Source organism: Triplophysa dalaica, chromosome 5, assembly GCF_015846415.1.
Source record: "Triplophysa dalaica isolate WHDGS20190420 chromosome 5, ASM1584641v1, whole genome shotgun sequence".
Taxonomy (NCBI): Eukaryota; Metazoa; Chordata; class Actinopteri; order Cypriniformes; family Nemacheilidae; genus Triplophysa; species Triplophysa dalaica.
In genome coordinates this window covers 3,672,561-3,690,997 of record NC_079546.1, presented here as the reverse complement: position 1 = coordinate 3,690,997, position 18,437 = coordinate 3,672,561, and the positions used below count along the sequence as shown (strand labels likewise).

At 38.1% G+C, this 18,437-nt stretch overlaps 3 protein-coding genes across 3 annotated transcripts; 2 read left to right on the top strand and 1 right to left on the bottom strand.

Moving 5' to 3' along the window:
• The first annotated feature begins 252 nt into the window (after positions 1 to 252).
• fgfr1op2 (FGFR1 oncogene partner 2) lies at positions 253 to 2,761 on the top strand. Its single transcript, XM_056748499.1, has 6 exons — positions 253 to 327; positions 1,252 to 1,388; positions 1,500 to 1,617; positions 1,695 to 1,837; positions 1,936 to 2,049; positions 2,139 to 2,761. The coding sequence occupies exons 2-6, from the start codon at positions 1,254 to 1,256 to the stop codon at positions 2,274 to 2,276; spliced, it is 648 nt and encodes a 215-aa protein (XP_056604477.1). The 5' UTR covers positions 253 to 327; positions 1,252 to 1,253; the 3' UTR covers positions 2,277 to 2,761.
• Positions 2,762 to 2,917: 156 nt separating this feature from the next.
• tm7sf3 (transmembrane 7 superfamily member 3) lies at positions 2,918 to 9,977 on the bottom strand. The gene is made up of 12 exons (XM_056748498.1): positions 9,838 to 9,977; positions 8,531 to 8,685; positions 7,160 to 7,310; positions 6,925 to 7,045; positions 6,558 to 6,729; positions 6,165 to 6,342; positions 5,979 to 6,065; positions 5,609 to 5,689; positions 4,639 to 4,791; positions 4,452 to 4,549; positions 4,209 to 4,371; positions 2,918 to 4,133 (listed from the first exon to the last, which is right to left on the bottom strand). Exons 1-12 carry the CDS (start codon positions 9,902 to 9,904, stop codon positions 3,880 to 3,882), a joined length of 1,680 nt encoding a protein of 559 aa, XP_056604476.1. The 5' UTR covers positions 9,905 to 9,977; the 3' UTR covers positions 2,918 to 3,879.
• Positions 9,978 to 10,020: 43 nt separating this feature from the next.
• med21 (mediator complex subunit 21) lies at positions 10,021 to 13,920 on the top strand. The gene is made up of 4 exons (XM_056748500.1): positions 10,021 to 10,173; positions 11,557 to 11,671; positions 12,905 to 13,005; positions 13,208 to 13,920. Exons 1-4 carry the CDS (start codon positions 10,132 to 10,134, stop codon positions 13,385 to 13,387), a joined length of 438 nt encoding a protein of 145 aa, XP_056604478.1. The 5' UTR covers positions 10,021 to 10,131; the 3' UTR covers positions 13,388 to 13,920.
• Positions 13,921 to 18,437: the final 4,517 nt, after the last annotated feature.

The following is an 18,437-nucleotide window of genomic DNA, read 5'->3' as shown; positions in this document are numbered from 1 at the left end:
TCTGATTAGTCACAAAGGGGATTAAAACCCATTCCACATTATAAACCTTTTTCATTCAGGTTATGACAGAACATGGGCTTTAGAATACAAGCACGAGGAGAACAGATATATAAATATGAATAGAAAAAAAATATGCTTCATGGAATTGTGTGTTAGTTGAACACGTTGAAACGATCAATTATACAGCATTTACATACAACACCATTGCGGCCCCATGTGGACGTGTTCGGTATTGACGCAGTGAAGTCCAACGTCAGAAGGACGCGTGCTGACGTCACGGCCGTAGCAGCAGGAAGTGTTTGAAACTGAGCCGTTTTTGTAGAGAAGGTAAGATAACTGTAACGTTTTTCGTCAAAAAGCAGATAATATCGCCAAAATATCGTAAGGCTGTGACGCGTTACCGGTAGAGAATGTTGTCTTCGAGGTTTTATCTACATAATCGACATGTTTATTTTCGTAAACGCTAATATTAGCTTTGCTAAACAATTTACAATACTGACCAAAAATAAACTCCTTGAGTTAAGATTATAAACTGACCCAAAAAGAGTCATGTAGAGCCAACTGTTAACTCCCTATTGAAAAAAAACTATATAAATTTCATTATGGATACCATTATGAAGCATTATTTGTTTACCATTAAAACCGGTAACGTTACAGCATTCCTTCATGTTGTGTGTTGTAGGTCTTACTCATACAGAACCCAACACATTAAAAATATAATTATAGTTACTATTAAACCCCTATTATAACCATTATATCCTATATGTGACCCTGGATCACAGAACCAGTCTTAAGTAGCACGGAAACATGTTTAGTAAAAGACAAAATTACATTGTATGGGTCAAAATTATAGATTTTACTTAAATGCCCAAGATTATTCGGATATTAATTAAAGAACATGTTCCACGAAGATGTTTTGTAAATTTCCTACCTTAAATATATATAAAACCTGCTACAGTGCCCCTGATTAACAACTTAAACGCCAATTTTCTCAATATTTAGATTTTTTGCACTCTTAGAATCCAAAAATTTAAACTGTTGTATCTCAGCCAGATATTGTCCTATTCTAACAACTAACAACAAAAAGTTTATTTGTTCAGATTTCAGATTATGTAAAAATCACAAAAAATGACCCATAAAACCATTTTGTTGTCCCCACCCTTGTCCAGGGTCACATAGAATTATTAACAAGCTCCGTACATTCAAGAGGAAGATATGACAATGATTGAATTTGTATTTTGTGTTTTCTAGATATGACCTGCACACTTGAGAAAGTGTTGGCCGATGCCAAATCTCTTGTGGAGCGACTCAGAGATCATGACAGTGCGGCAGAGATCCTGATAGAGCAAACCACACTGCTCAACAAGAGGGTAGATGCCATGAAACAGGTATCACAGTTTAATTTCTTGTCTTCTTCAGCTTTTTCTGATCTGTAAGATCTAAAACCTGCCATCAACATCAGCATATATTCTCTAAAAACTGCCCCTGTATGTCCGCAGTATCAGGAAGAGATTGAGGTGCTGAACCAGGTGGCTAGACACAGGCCACGCTCCACACTGGTCATGGGCATCCAGCAGGAGAACCGGCAGATACGGGAACTGCAACAGGAAAACACAGGTGTGTTTTGTTGGATCAGTGATGTTGGTATACAGGTCCCATAAGTCTGTTTTAAATGTTTCTCTCTCTCTCCTTAGAGCTGCGCTCATCACTGGAGGAGCATCAATCTGCGATGGAACTGATCATGAGCAAGTACAGGGAGCAGGTGTTTCGCCTTCTGATGGCCAGCAAGAGAGAAGATCCAACTATAGTGACCCAGCTGAGAGAGCAACACACTAACGTAAGTCCTTTACCTACATGCGCACACACAATAAAAATTGTAAATAGTCTTCTCTATCTTCATGCAAAATATAATTCAGTGTTATTGTGTTTGTGCAGGAGATGCAAGCACACATTGAAAAGATAAATGAAATGGCCACGGTGATGAGGAAAGCCATCGAGGTGGATGAAGGGAGGTTGTGTGAGGATGAGGAGAGGATCAAACGTCTGGAGGTGAGACCCACACTTGTGCAAAACTCAAAAACAGACTTGTGGTACTTTTTAAATGAATTGTTGTAATATATCGTTATTTTGTGACTCAGTTGGAAAACAACGGCCTGCGAGAGCTGTTGGGCATCAGCCGTGAGGCGTTCCTCATTCTGAAGAGGGATGACACATCGGACAGCACGTCTCTTTCTCCACTGCTCACCAGCACAGACGTCAGTCTGAGGAAGAGCTAAATACTGTCAGAAACTCAGCTGTGCTGTCAAATAAACCCCACAGTCCTCTATCACAGGAGCATGACATCAAACACACTCACTGCCATTACAGCATGACCTGAGATTGACAGCTGTCAGAGGGAATCTGCAGGACGGGCATCCCTCAGTGCTTGTGTGATGAGGAGCATTTCCATCTGAACACAGAATTACTTTTCCATCATCAGTCAAATGACCAAATTAAGCAGAATGAAAATCAAGCTATTTGATTGGCGGAATGTGAATTGTTATTTTATCTGAACATTGGACGTTGTAAGTGATTGTCACAATGTGCCATTTTAACGAAAAGGTTTTCTTTGCTTGTTGCGTTTGGTGACAGTATTTTATGTTATGAGAGAAAAGTGATTAAAAAAGGTACATGAACTGCAGTTGTCATGTTCCTTTATGCCATGACCCAATCTGATGTGAAAATTAGTTTTTATCAAACAATAAATCACATTTGACCATCAGCACCATCAAGATTCTTGTTGGCACACATCAGTAGACTCATTTTTTGGGATCCAACTATTAAAAAAATGTAGTAATTCAGTCATTCATACATCACAAGACAACAGTAAATGGATTATGATGTTCTCCATCATAGAATAGAAAACAACATTTAAAAATTATGGCACACATTTTACAACTTTATTTATATTTAGACAGTCATTCAAATCTCACGTTTAGGAACAATCAGAAATAAGTGAATTATAAATGTATCAACAATTTAAAAAAGTCATTTCAGCTTGTGAAAACTTCATGTTATAAGTGCTTAAGAAACCAAAAAGTAAATCCGATGCCCTGAGAGAAGGATGATAACACCTGCTACCCTCAAATCCAGCTTCATGTTCTGTTATAAAGTACATCCACTTATTCTAAATATTCCTTTTCCACTCAAAACAAACCTGCATTTAAAATCCTTGTAACTGGGAACACTTCAGGTATTCTCAAGGGAATCTGCTCATTTCTTCCAGCCCCTCTGGATGCTGTAAACACGGAGACGCAGAAAACTACACAAACAACCTTGACAGCACCTGCTGCTGAACATCAGAGCATTCATGAAAACAAATGAAACGGCAAACTTTTTTGGCAAGTCTTTAAAAAGGATCAATCATTCTCACAAGCTCGCTGGTTAAACGTTGTGTTGAAACCCTGTACAGACATAATAAAATATTTAAAACTCTTTGGTGGACAGGATTTAATATGTGAGGCAACTGTGACACATGTCTTGATTCTCTCAAAGCTACTAAAAAGCATCTAAAACCACTTTGTGGCAGTTGTATGTCACAGAGATCGATCAACCAATGGTTACAGAGTGTGTTTCTGACATCAGCTAAATCCTAGCAAGCTGATTGGTCAGAGAATAGCAGGTTCTGAGATTGAGTATGAACCTACACTAAACCCAACACACATTCACAAGTGCGTGACCTGCACTGGCTGCGTATCACTTTGTTATGGGTCTCACGGCTCGAAACATCACATAGCATCCTCATTATGGTTTATATAGAAACCATCTTTGTAGGATTAGGCCCTCCAAGCCCAGTTCACAGGAGGATCTACATTGTCAAACTCAATGTCTAGTCGAGAGTTAAAGAAGCAACGGAGTGCTTTCACCAGCGGGTTCTGTGCGACGGGTAAGCTGTTGAACACGGGCGAGGATCCGGGTGGTGATTGATGGCTTGTGGTGGCTGGGGTCCAGAACGTTTGTCTTCCTGCGTTCTCGTTCTTGCTTCCACATGACATATGGGCTCGGCGGGAAAAACGGCCGTGAGCGCTCGCGATACAGCTGCATGGCGATGCCAGAAACCCCCAGAACCACCCATATTGTGATCATGATGAAATCTGCGAAGGATAGCGGGATAATATTGTATAAATTAGCCATCATTTAGATTTAAACTGGAATAACATCACACCTACCGATGTCCTGCAGTGGAACAGAGATAAATGCACGACTGAAGTCGTGGTTGAGGAAGCGTTTGAGAACATCCAGTGTGATGTAGGACAGACTGGTGTACGTGTAAGCGTTGACGGCCAGGACCACCGCGTACGCACCAACCACTCCACAGGTGATGATATTACCCTTAAACACACACACATTACACACAGATATACAAAATACTCTATGTAAAGTATGAAGAGACTCAAGGAGGTTCATCTCACCTCTCGGGGCCACCGGATAAAGAACGGCGGAATAATCACCATGATGCAAACAAACACCACCCAGAACACCACATCATTATGAAATATAGAAAGGTCACCTGAGGGAAAAAGTTTTACTCAACGGATTAATCATTCCCAATTTGGCAACAAAAATGGAAGCCAAGAATGAAGAGAAACATTTTCTTACCGAATGGAGTAAAAAAGACAATGGATGAGACGAGAAATCCAAGAATGAGTCCAACCACCAGCACACAGGCAATGACAGAACCGAACCGCCACCAGCTCATCAACAGGGCCACGCCTCCGACAACGCCCATCATAGCCGTCAGAGCCAATCGAACTAAATGACGACAGTCACATAATGTCATCTAATGGAGTTAAAACTGTACCAGATGCTTAAGATAAAAGACTGTATTAAGATACATGGTATTAATAGAAGTTTTTCTCTATAAAATGTTCAATAATGGATCTTAACTGAAATAAATGCTATGTTGGATTATATGAAACTGTCAATTATTCAATTGAAGTATATTATTTAATTTAGGTAAATTATTATTATTATTTTAAATATTGTTATCGTGACAAGAAACCTAAAAGTACAATATTCCAGAACAATTTGCAATAATACCAAAACGTGGAGAAAGAATATATTTGTTGAAGTTTTGCGAATGCAAGTTGTTAAAGGGTAAATTCTTTATATTTATTAATTAAGCAAAGTCAGCCATCTCCCAGTGAGTAAGCCTGTTCATTCGAATCATGAACTCTAAGTATCAATAAAAAATACTGATGCTAACATGTATGCTTGTGGCACATAAACTGCTCCATATATAACTACACAAAAGCTATCTGTCTGTTTTGTGCTCTAACACACACAAGCCTCAGTTGATTCTTAAAGTTTGAGCACATGACCTCACTCTTACACACACACACACACACATCAGCATGAGCTGTGTGCCGTGACCTCTCAGCACTCGTGATGCTAATGACATTTACTGGATCTACAATCTGTTTATGTAGCTAATTTCAAATAAAACCCAGGAGCGTGGAGGAAAGGAGACCAGACACGTCACATTTCATCCAGAAGGACATGCAACGGTAAACATAAATGTAATGTAACATACACTGAGTGATTTCGCACTCGTGTGACTGAAACTCACTGTCATATTCCAGCACTGTCCACCTGGTGATCAGCACAAAGAAGACAAAAGCCATGAACCCGAACCCCATACAAAAGAGCTCTGAGACAGAAATGTGAAAAGATTATTACTGCTCTGTTTCACTGCTAGTATTATACAGTATTACATTTATTAAAGTAATGCCTGGAGAAACATTCAGCCAAAGATTAGATAAACATGTCATCTATTCACCCAAACAGAGATCCTCGGTGACCAAAATATCTTTTGACCTTTGACCGTTAAACTAATATTTTTCACCCAAACTAGAATGCTTGGTTAAACTTAGGGTCAACGGTTATTAATATCCAAACGTGCCTCCGTTTCTGAGAAAAGAGCGAAGAATGTCACTCACCACATTTAAAGAAACGATGGCCCAAAAAACACACCAACAGCCCAGCTGCCCCCATCACAGTGAAAAACACTTTAGTAGAAACTTTCCCTAGAGAAAAACAGAACATCGTAAGCATAATTAAACCCAATCATTGTCAAATATTTGTGCATCCTTTGACAACGAATCCAAAGTGAGTCTTGGGCTCACCTAACATAGCACAGCCATCCAGCGTGGAGTTAAAGCTGCAGGCGTATGTGTGCGCAGGGACGTATGCGGCTGATGTATTGAACGCCGGGTCTTTCACAACCACAGAGAAAATCACACCCTGTCCCTGCAGAGAGTTAAACCACAGCTGTGTGCGCTCATGAGACGACAGCGTCATCACCTGAAAGAGCCAAAATAAATCAAATACACATGACGAATCTACAATAAACTGAATCAAACCAGATCATTAAGCTTGTTTTACACACCTGTCTCTGCAAATGTTTGCTTAACTGTTTAATCGTCATGCAATTTATTAACTTTATGTCATTGATCATTAACATTGTTGCTTTGACACTTTCTGTGTAATGTTTAAAGAAAGAGGGAGATTTCACACACTTTTCTGCTGTTGTCCTGTATGTTCTGTATGTTGGCTACTCTCTCCATCCCGCTGATGAGACTCTCTTCTGATAGATCACCTTCAGGCAGAAAGTACTGATACACCTCATACACCAGACGCCAGCGGGTACCAGAACCCATATCAACATCACACGCTGGAGGACTCTGACCTCTGAGGGATGCAACAGAGACATGTGGAGACGTTTCCAGAACCTTTTCCGGTCAATCGTGACACTCTTTAAAGGGATAGTTCACCCCCTCAAATTTCGTCATTTACTCACCCACAGATTCGAAGAATATTTTTTTATATTTTACAGATTTTCCATGCCTGTGAAAACCCTTTTCTATTTCATTAAACATCTCTCACCTTGCATATCCGATGTTGGCAGGAGCAAAGGTAATTGTGGTCTCAAACAGGTTGTATTGTAGGTGGATGTTGGGATCAATATCCAGCGGAAATTCTTGATTGCAAGCTCCTGGAACGGGATCTGTACACGACAACATATTCAGCACACACTGAATATTCAGTTTTTTAGACAGAAGTTTACTAACACATTCATTTGTATTGTGTGATCGTGGAAGTAAATTGTTAGATATCTAACCAGTGTTTGTGTAGGGCAGTATCACAGCGAGTCCTGTTACGTTGTTCCCATCTGCCGTGTTTAGGAACCAGGAGAGAGAGGACTGAGCTGGCAGCAGTGTGGACAACAGACCTGCATCTACTGATGTGATGGAGGAACCATAACCTGGGAGCTGTAACACACATACACACCACATTTACTAAACCTCTACACACACATATACAAAGCACACACACTAGTGATGCGCGGATGGAGGTTAAATCCGTGGGCGCTGCAAATGATCCATGGGTCGGGTAATAAAAAAATGCATTCTGATTAATTGCGGGTGGGTTGCGGGTGGATGATATCATATACAACATTAACAAAATTTCTCAAAAAATACGAATATGTTTTAAATGCATTTTTCATCAGGCGCTAATTTGCAGTAATTTAATAGAAATGCGCGTGGCAGCGGTAGAGGACGGTCTATTTCTTAAAGCAGAAATGGAGGGAAAACAAATCCGATAGAAATTTAAAAAGGGAGAATTAAAAACAAAACAAAAGGTAGGAAGGAAATGTACCGTGTGGGAGCGTTTTAGTGAAGTGGTTTTAACTCAAGTGCTTTGTATGCAACGACTGTGAGGCACTTTATGAATATAAAAGCCATAAGACTGGTGCATCTGATATGGTACATCATGTGTGTGCTAAATCGAAATTTTTGATTTAATCATTTACAGGCAAAGACAGTGCTAGAAAATATACTGAGTAATTTAAGTGACGATCGAGTCCGGGTCGGGTGCAGATATCTATATCAGAGAAAATTATATGTGCGGGTGGGTGGCAGGTGGATAAGCAGCGGATGCGGGTGACATTTTAGTTTATCGGCACATCTCTAACACACACACACACCACAATAACTAAAACTCTACAAACATATATACAGCACACACACACCAGTTACCAAAACCTCTTAATGGACACCAACACACACATAAAGAATACACACACACTTCTCATTCTCTACATGGACAAAGTCCACACACACAATACAAACATATAAATTATTAATTCCAGTATCTCCCTTCAATAGATCTTATGTCCACACAAAGTACGAGAGCAGAAATGTGTTTGTCTGGAAAGAACTTAAATTATTACTGCTTTATAGTTTATTATATTTGCAGTTTTGTCTTCTTCATAGGCGGAAGGCATTGTGTTCTTTCCTTTTTTAAAAGATCACTTTAATCATTTGTTTTCTACTGCGATGACATTCAGATATTCACCATACACGATGCGTGTGTGTGTTGAGATCAGAACTTGTGATTAAGCTCTCACATGATTTCAAAGCCTTACAAAACCCATAGAACTGGGTCAGTGTGTGTGTGCATGTGCATGTGTGTGTGTGTGATCTCTTACCTCTGTATATGAGAGTGTAACATTGTGATGTTGCGTGTGAAACTGCAGCATGATGAATGAGACGTCAAGAGGAATTCGTGAAACTACGGCTTGAACCGTCACATTCACCGGAACGCTGACATTCTGGAACCTTCCCAGAGAAAACACCACACGCTCTGACACACACACGCAGACAAAATTTACCTGGTTATTACGGGAATATTTGCACAGTGAGGGATTTTTTCTATGTCACCAATAACTGATAAAATTCATTAAAGAAATAACTTTGAATTTTGGGGGGGAATTTGACACATTCAGTGGTATCTGTTCTCTAAACTGCCTTCACTTTTGGTTTCTATGTGCATAAAACAGAAAGATAAAGAGCATTTGTAAATTCATCCATTAATGTTCAAGTCTACGTTACTCTTTCACACACACACAACAGTGAGCGCCACTGAGCGATTATGTAAAAGAGGAAGTGGCTTTTTACAGTTTTTTGATTTGTTTGACGGTTGCTCTTCCTTCCGTTGGCTTTGTAATATCTGAAAATGAAAATTAAGAAATCTACGGAATAATTCTGCAATAACACAAACCTGCTATCTCATACCTGAAGACAATTTAACAATCTGATGTTTGTCTTAGATTACGTCCGATTGGCTGTGATATCATCAGAGTCTAGAGATATTTTTCTAAAAAAGACCTGAAACACTGTCACACAAGTAACAAGGAAGCTGTATGGAATGTCTTAATGCAGGAGTGTGGAAATAGTTTTCAAATTGTGTGTCATTAGCTGTTGCTATGTTTCATTGTGTTATAGGTGCAACCGTAAATCAAATCACAACTGTGCGAGAATGAAATCAATTACATAAACGCTGTAAAAAAATGATCTTCAGCCATAGATAATGCATAAATAGAAGCATTATCCACAAAAACATGCTGTAAACACACAGACTGTAATGTTAGAGTGCTACTCGCAGAGATTTAATCTGCAATTTTGCTGCTTTCCTTCTATAAGGACAAAGAACAAACAACTTGCCTGCCTAAATTCTGTAAACACACATTTGTGCAATCCCAGGATCCTCTCTGAATCCAAACACACTAGACATTTCATTCATATGAATTTTTATAGCATTAGGTTTTCAATTTTGAAGGGGACATAAGATCAAAACTGTATATAATTACATATCATGTAAATCAAATTGTATATATGTGTGTGTGTTTATCATCCAAGGGTCACTTTAGGTAAGTGTTGTTAACACTGAGATGATACTACTGTAATAGATTAAAATTCAATAATGCAAATTGCAGATATGTTTATTAAAACTCACTGTCTTCCTGCGCGCGCAGATTTCCGACCCATGACAACAGGAGCAGCAGAAAACATTTTAGTGTCATTTTCCCTGGGATCAGATCATCGATCAGACTAACAGCAACATTGATCTTCAAATCTCATGCTGCAGGTTTGCATCTAACCACCGGAAGTCTCACTCTCCCCGTTGCGCTGTGATACAGCACAACTTTTGAGTGAAACCCGTTTCGTGCCCCTGCACCAACGAGTCACGTGCGATACGTCATTTCGATGTGACGCATTCGGCGGAAACGGAAAAGGCGAGGGAGCCAACATGGCGGACAGGTTAACGCAGCTTCAGGATGCTGTCAATTCAGTAAGACTTATTTAAATGTTTCTTTTATGACTTTTATGCTACGGAAAGTATTAACAATCTTTAAAGTATGTTTAGTCAGTAATATGAGTGATGTTAGTACAATAACCAATCATTTGAATGGTTAATGTTGTTGTGAATAGAGACATTAGCAATGTTAGCAAGCATAGCATGAAAATGTGAATAAATAGACACGAACCACTTTAGTTGAATTTATATCATTAAAACGCACTGGGAATCTTTTAAAAACGTTAGTATTTTCGGTATTTTAGGCTTGTTTTACAGTACAAGCCTTTGTATTTTTTTAAAGAGGGATATTGTTAAAGCTAAAAGTTAACAGTTATCAGTTTTTTCAAACATATTTATTCAATGATTAATAACAAAAAGACAGTAACATTATTCAGCCTTTACAATGAGTAGTTGCATACATAATACATTACCACATATATTGCATAGAAAAAAATAAAGGGGAAAAAATAGAATAAAAAGAAAGGTTGGAAAATCATATTATGAAACCAATATCTATCAATAAAGAATATAAATATTTAGCTTTTGCATTATTGATCTCTTTTCAACTCTTGACATAGTTAAGAAAACTCCTCTTGGAAAACAATTAACCTGGGGGAAATTTTGGAGAAATTACATTAATGATATAGAATTTCAATAAAAGCAGTATATTATTCACAACAAAAGATTTTTAATTATGTAACCAAATTTAAAAATGTTCCATGATAAGGTTAATCTTGCAGGTACTTTCTGTTACATCCACTCAAATGCATCAGAAACAATGCACCAAATTACACTGAAAACATAAATGTTCCACCGTTTCAACATCCATTTTAAGGTCTATCACCTTAAATTTTAATCTTAAGAATTATCTTGCAGGATATATATGATTAATTTAGAGGTGACCGGAAAATAATGAAAACAACTTATCTGTCTTATTGGGGTTTTTCTTCAAAATGCGTAAACATATATTTCTCTTTACAGGAACTGGGAAGTAGTTTTTTCAAACAATTTCGTAATATTTTGTTAGGAATTGTTTTTCTGTCTGCAAATTTCAAATATTCAATCATTAGATCACATATTTTAGGAGTTATTACTGGATGTTTTAAATGTTATTTTATTAAACTCAGGGCTTTTCCGTGACAAGCGAATGTTTTGTATGGGCAAGTAAGCGAATTTTACTTTATATTTTTAAATGTGCTATTATCACGACTCTTAATGATTTGATGTATGTTTATGGTTTTAAATTAAAGAAATAAATAAATAAAAACATTTAGTTGTAGTAGTCAATGGTAAACACAGACTGCAAACGTCAATAGAATGGATGCATACATGTGTTATGTGTTTGAATTAATAATGCAATGTTTGTGTGTGTATTAGCTGGCTGACCAGTTCTGTAATGCGATTGGAGTCTTACAACAGTGTGCACCACCTGCCTCCTTTAGTAACATCCAGACAGCCATCAACAAAGACCAGCCCTCCAACCCCACAGAAGGTACACTCACTTGCACCTAGAGTCAATTCACACCTGCATGGGACAAACCTGTATTAACTTATCTTTCGTGCTTGAATGAGAAAAAACACACATGATTATGCCAGAATGCACATTTTGTAGAGTATTTTCGCAAGAACAGTTTTTTGAAGAGTTAAATAAAGTCTTAATTTAATGCAAAGAGTAGTGAAAATAGGATGTGCATCAGACCTGCTTAAAGTGGGGTTCACACCAAAGGCGATTACATACAAGTTAATGTAAAGACACAAACTTGCGGCAGACGGTGCAAATGATGCAAATCGGGCGGCGCGATTGCTGCAAACTCGAGGCAATCTAAATTATTTGTCGTTTCGCCCCACTTACGCGAAAATAACGAACTTGCGTTTGGTGTGATCCCACCATTACAGGGGCTGCGTTCTTATGCTGGGTTAACACCAAACGCGAACAACCGTGTTCCACTCTCTTTATTACTTGCGGGAAAAGTTTGTTATTTTCACGAGGGTGAATAGATTTGACAAATATTTTCAACCTTCGCAGAAGACGCACCGCCCGATTCACATCATTCGCATTGCCTGATGCAAGTTCGTGACCATACGCATCTTTGCTTTGACTTTGTATGTAATTTTACTCGCTCAAATTCGCTTAATTCATGTTTGGTGTAAATCGACTATTAAACGTGCTGCTGTGACTACTGTCACTAAAGTTAATCAAAGAACAAACAAAAAAATAAATCAATGTGATTTTAGCTTTAATGAGGATTCTTCTGTATTTAATGTATTTAGCATTAAAGACTATAAATTGTTTGAGAAATTAATTTATTTTCTGTATATTTCCTACCTTTTAGACAGGGAGGAAGGGCACACTTATTGTAATAGGATTGACTAGTAGAAAAACTATATATTTTTTTATAATCAGTTGCAAAGCCAACAATATTAAAATATTGGCTTTGTTCTGTAAAATGTTTTTTTTTCTACATTATTTGGAGATCAAATGTGAAATTATTAGAATCTAAAAGTATATTTAAAAACATAAATGCTGTCTGTGATTAGTTAGTCAAAATTTAATCGATTGCATTAAAATAAACATGTTGAACAAAATAAATAATGTATGTTTCATTTCACTATACTTGTGCGATAAATCACAGTTAATCGCACGAAAAGGGTGTGATTAATCACAATTAGAAAATAAAATCGATTGACAGCCCTAGTATAAACATGTCTTTATCTCTTACTCAAGAATATGCGCAGCTGTTTGCAGCACTCATAGCACGAACGGCAAAAGATGTTGACGTGTTGATTGACTCTCTGCCAAGTGAAGAATCTACAGCTGCACTGCAGGTACATTCACAAATGTTATCAACAGGAGGCTTTACTAGGACGTAGAGATTCCCTTTCTCTTTTGTTCTTCATTTTAATCGCATATTGGTCACATGAATTGTCCTAGGCATGTCCTATCAGGAGAAGAGCCATTCTCATTCTAGAGGGGATCTTTATTGAATCAGTGTTATAATAAATAAATAAAAACCGTCATGTTTCACAGGCAGCCAGTCTGAGACAGCTGGAGGAGGAGAACCAGGAAGCTGCAAACCGTCTGGAGGAAGTAGTTTACAGAGGAGACCTCTTACTGGAAAAGATCCAGTCAGCTCTAGCAGACATCGCCCAATCGCAGCTGCGTACTCGCAGTGGTTCCCCCAGTCAGGCAACAGCCCCAGATTCCTGACATTGACTGGCCCAAACCAAACACGGACTCTACCGTCTGTACACAGCAGGGATTTTTATATACATCAGAGGTGCCAGTGGCAGAAGACCTTGTAAAAATTGTCCAGTTTGTTTATGGACTGAAGATGTTTCTGATTTCATACTACATGGGAGAATGAAGAAGCCACCTTGTCATTATTTTCTCTTCACCACCAGGAACAGACATTCAGAGTGCATATTCTCCTCTGAAAAATGAGCAGAACCGAGTTTTCATTCAGCATTTTAGGGCGGTCCTCGAATGTGTTGATGTGTAAAACAGTAAGTGTCAGAGATTGATATAAGGTTCATCTCATCAACTGTTTGTGTAGAGTCTTGTATTTCATCGCATGTGCTCAGTATATGAGCACTGACATTGTTTTCTATCAGTGAATGAGCCTGTTTTTTATATTAAATTATTTAGTTTGTTCTTGCCAGGATCATGCATTGATTCTGTACATTTTGTTTTGAAAAAAAAGTGTTCTCTTGTGGATAAAAAATAAAAGTTGTGTAAAGTTATCAAGCTGTGGATGGGGTCACCTCTCTTAAAAATTGATATTGAGGACTCAAGTCACAGGTCACCCTGCTACTGCAGCTCCAACCCTAATCAAACACAGTTGAACCATAAAACAGGATCAATTGAAAATTACAGACATGTGTACTGTAGCATCAACAAATGTTTGATGATGCAGTTTTGTGTCATTTTTGCAAAATAATTAATAATTAGCTTCGTAATGTGTACAGGCTATTTTGCATTAACATCAATTATGTTATGTTATATTTGTCTGTTGTATTAACGGAAGTATTGCATACCACATTGACAAAGAACATATACATAATAATAATAACATTAATTTAAAAAAAGTACAATTTCCTTTGATGCGGCGCCGCAAGATCCGACAGGTGAATGACATCAAAGTACCCGCAACTCTATCAAAGGAAATGTCGTCTTTTCATAGAAGTCACACCGAGCAAACTGCGAAGACGAATGGAGGAGAAGAGGAGGAGATTTAAACAGAATTCACTCAATCCTTAATCTTACAACTGGGTAAGAGACAAAATATTACCGAAACAACAATTAAAATACGTCTACACGTTCAATTAAAGAGTTCTTAAGTAAAGAATAAAGTCAATTGAATTACAACACGAGTCGTGACTGTTTACATATTGTATAAACCTTGTCTTGCACGAGAACCTCAAAGCACCGAATAAGATAATAAGTATTATTAATAATATTTAACAAAACATTTTTTGTAAAAGTGGCGCGAACCAGTGAAACACATGTCCTTATATTTTTTGACCGCCAAGTGGCATCACTGAGCAGTAAATTACTAAATGTACATGCAAGAACTGCAAAAGTAAATAACCCAAGTTCTATCTTTTTGTATTGTGCACAACAAACCCTGTGATAGTTTGCTTGTATTAAGTTGGAGAAAATTGTGTGCCATTCAATTGTTTAATGGCTTAGTGGTTTGACTCTTGTGCTACCAAGGGAAAGTATAAGTTCAAGTCCCATAAATTCAAATCAAAGCTGCAGGTACAGGGGTTAAACTCCTGTTTTTAGTGGTTGAAAGTCTTGGTTTAAATCCAGCAGTTCTGTGATCATATAAAACAGAAAACCTGAAACCCTGAAACTTGAACCAGATGCACATTGAGAAGTGCTTCAAGCCTGTAGAGCACAATGGTTCAGAGGTACATGTACTGAGCACTAAAACCGATAATTAAGGCTTCAAGCCTGGCCATTCACACCGAAAGTGTTGTAAGATGTGACATACACTGTAAAAATGCCGTGAAATTAACAGTGAAATTCTGTTGTTTGAACACACAAAACCTGTTGTAAGAAGGCGTCCGTAAAAATACGGAAAACACTGTCAAACTCCACAAACACTATAACCACCTTTACTGACAGACACCACTGTCACATTATTTCTCTTGTACGTCCATAAAAAATTCTAATTGAGGATTAACACAAGTTTACATGTTGATAGTTTTTTTAAGTCACCATCATGGTGCTGAGTGTTTGCTTTAGTTGGGATCTAGACTCTTTGCTTCTCAAGTTAAGTCTTTCCCTAGTTTTAATAACTTTGTGGAAACAGACACCTATATAGGTGGAAAAAAATCTCAGCAAAATTACTTTGAGTTTTCTGTAATTAGATGTTTTGGTGTTAAGGTACTGATTGAAAGTGATAGTGTCATCACTGAAAATCTTTAAATGTGTGGTTATCACGTGAAATATGGACTAGCGCACTTCAAGAAAGAAACAATTGGTCTCATCAATGGTGACAATCAAACAAAAACCTATGATAAACACAATGCATTCTGGGCACCATCAAAGCACACAACTCATCCATGACTCCCAGCATGTAAGCTTTTTATTTCTTGGTCACCACTGTTGAGATTCATACACCGATTCTTGTTGTCTGTGTCATATATCAAACGTAGACCTTATAAGGTTAAAAAATTCTTTATATTATTTGCTGCAGGATATGTGGATCTCAAATGTGAGCTTACTCAGACTGTTGTAACAAAAATCCGATGGGAAACTAAACAACATCAGAAAAAAAGCTTGTATAAGAATCTTATCACATTTTCCTTTTATGCTATTTGCAAAAACTATGTTTTATTCAAAACACTGTCATAGCAGCCAAAAGGAAAACTTGTGTGTATCAAAAGAAGGATGAAAGAGCCCAACTAAAGCGAACACTGATCACAATAATGGTGACTTTAATCAACAATAAAACATCAAGTCATGGATGATATGCTGCAGTCCCTGTGAAGCAGAAGTGGCGATCGTCTTCAGTATTCTGACATATTTCCAAGATGAACAGTGGGTGTGGCTCATGTTTTCCACTGTGAACTGATTGGATGAAAAAAACAGGATGTTCCTGTAATTTTACGGTAGTTTGCTGGCAACCACAGCTGCCTGTATTTTTCCGTAAAAAGTATGGAATTTGTATTTTCGTGGGTCACCACTATGCTGAAGAGTGGAGTCTGTGTTTAATTCAAGGTCAGGCAATGAAGAGCTGATGTCATGCTGCATGTTGCTTTGTTAAAAAGTGACTTTGATGTTATAAATAACGAATTGCAATGACAAAGTAAGTGAATGTAATGTTTTAACTTATGCATTAGACCAATTTTTCATTTTATATATAGAAATGCTGTTAATATAAAAGACTCAAACGTATTAAGTTCATACACAGCTTAAAGTTTGTGCTCTGAAGTTTGAAACTGCAAAGCTGTTTAGGGACTTTTCCTATATTTTTTATGGAATTTTACAGGCAACCACAGCTGACGGTATTTTCCCGTAAGAATTACGGAACATTTTTCACAGTGTATGTGCGCCTGATAAAATAAGATATAAATGTTCCTGGAGAACTATAACAAGTATGAACAGCCTAGTGGTTCAGATGTATGAGCACTGACACTGGTGTACATTGCCTATTGTTCAAACCCAGGCTCTGAGACTATTAGTATCCAATCATATCTCTTACATAGTCTTGGTTTAAAGAATAACAGATATATGCACATGGAGAACTGTTATAAGTGTCCCTTGCACGGTGGCTCTGCAGGATGAGCATGTACAATGATGACATGAAGTCAAGGGTTCAAGGCTGGTCTCAGACACTCTTAGTGTTCAATCAAGTCTCTTATGCGCAACTTGTTTAAAAAAAAAAGATAAATACGCCCGGAGAACTGTGTATAGCATCCAGGGCCCAGTGGCTGAGGGGTACAAGTTCTGAGACTGAAACAAGTGATAACAGGTTCAATCCTTGACTCAGACACTCAAAGTGTTCAATCACATCTCTTATGCGCAACTTGTTTAAAAAAAAAGATAAATACGCCTGGATAACTGTCATATATGTGAAGGACCCAATGGCTCAGTTGGAAGAGCACTGGAACTAGATCAGAAGGTCTAGGGTTCAAAGGCAGCGCATGACTGGAATCACCACAGGAAACAGATCAAGCAGGAACCAGGAACCAAATCCCAGCCTGAAGGAAGAAGCAAGACATGAAGACTGGAGGGCGTGAGAAGATACCCAAACCGTGAAAGGGGGAGACGTTGGAGCGTGTCTCCCCCGAGGTTCAAGAGTGCAGGCACAGGGGGTTATACACCAGAAGCCAAAATTTTACCCAAATTTTACCCAAATTTTACCCAAATTTTACAAAAATTTTACCCAAATTTTACAAAAATTTTACCCAAATTTTACAAAAATTTTACCCAAATTTTACAAAAATTTTACCCAAATTTTACAAAAATTTTACCCAAATTTTACAAAAATACTTAACAGTTCCTTGGAACTGGCTCATAGCTAACTGCTACAACAAAAAATAACATTAACAAAACGCCAATTTATGGAGTGCATTTTCCGCTGGTCGTCTCCTCCGCCACCGCTGGTCGTCTCCGCCGCCACCGGGTCTCCGCCACTCTTAGTGAACCCAGCCTTCAGATGCAGGTCTATATCTGGTCTCAAACCCCAGACCTCTTGATCTTAGAGTAGTGTTCCTTAACACTGAGCCATTGGGCACTGCATGACTGAAGGAGTCCTCCTGGTAATTTTATCCCTGTTATTGAAACCTGAAACACATGAAATGTGAGCAATAACACAAAGTAAGCCTTGAAACCTCAACTACCAAATCCAAACCCAGTGATTCTTACCCCTCAGCCACAGGACTCAGCATGTCAGAATCAAATCTCCTGGTAATTTTATCTTTTTTTACACATACCTGGACCACATAAGAGATGTGGGAGATCAACCAAAGCTGGATTTGAACCCTGAGCTACCAAGCACTGGTGAAGTGCACATTACCACCAGACCACTGGTCACTGCAGGCCACAAAAACTTCTGGTAACCTAGAGCCTCCCAGTAGATGTTTGCAACAATGCTTATATACTGTGAAAAACTAATTATATAGATCTATACTTTGTGTGAGAAAAGTATATTATCAACTACAGCTTATCTTTTTGGATCAACCTAAACCTATTACCTTTCATACCACCAAACACTTACACCACCATGAGCTGCAGTCGGATTATC

Coding starts and splice junctions, on each gene's coding strand:
- tm7sf3 (XM_056748498.1), bottom strand. CDS start 9,904: ATGACACTAAAATGTTTTCTGCTGCTCCTGTTGTCATGGGTCGGAAAT. Junction 7,046..7,159: donor ACTGCCCTACACAAACACTG/GTTAGATATCTA, acceptor TGTCGTGTACAG/ATCCCGTTCCAGGAGCTTGC. Junction 4,372..4,451: donor TTATCCGGTGGCCCCGAGAG/GTGAGATGAACC, acceptor TGTGTGTTTAAG/GGTAATATCATCACCTGTGG.
- med21 (XM_056748500.1), top strand. CDS start 10,132: ATGGCGGACAGGTTAACGCAGCTTCAGGATGCTGTCAATTCA. Junction 11,672..12,904: donor GCCCTCCAACCCCACAGAAG/GTACACTCACTT, acceptor CTCTTACTCAAG/AATATGCGCAGCTGTTTGCA. Junction 13,006..13,207: donor AATCTACAGCTGCACTGCAG/GTACATTCACAA, acceptor CATGTTTCACAG/GCAGCCAGTCTGAGACAGCT.
- fgfr1op2 (XM_056748499.1), top strand. CDS start 1,254: ATGACCTGCACACTTGAGAAAGTGTTGGCCGATGCCAAATCTCTTGTG. Junction 1,389..1,499: donor GGGTAGATGCCATGAAACAG/GTATCACAGTTT, acceptor GTATGTCCGCAG/TATCAGGAAGAGATTGAGGT. Junction 1,838..1,935: donor TGAGAGAGCAACACACTAAC/GTAAGTCCTTTA, acceptor GTGTTTGTGCAG/GAGATGCAAGCACACATTGA.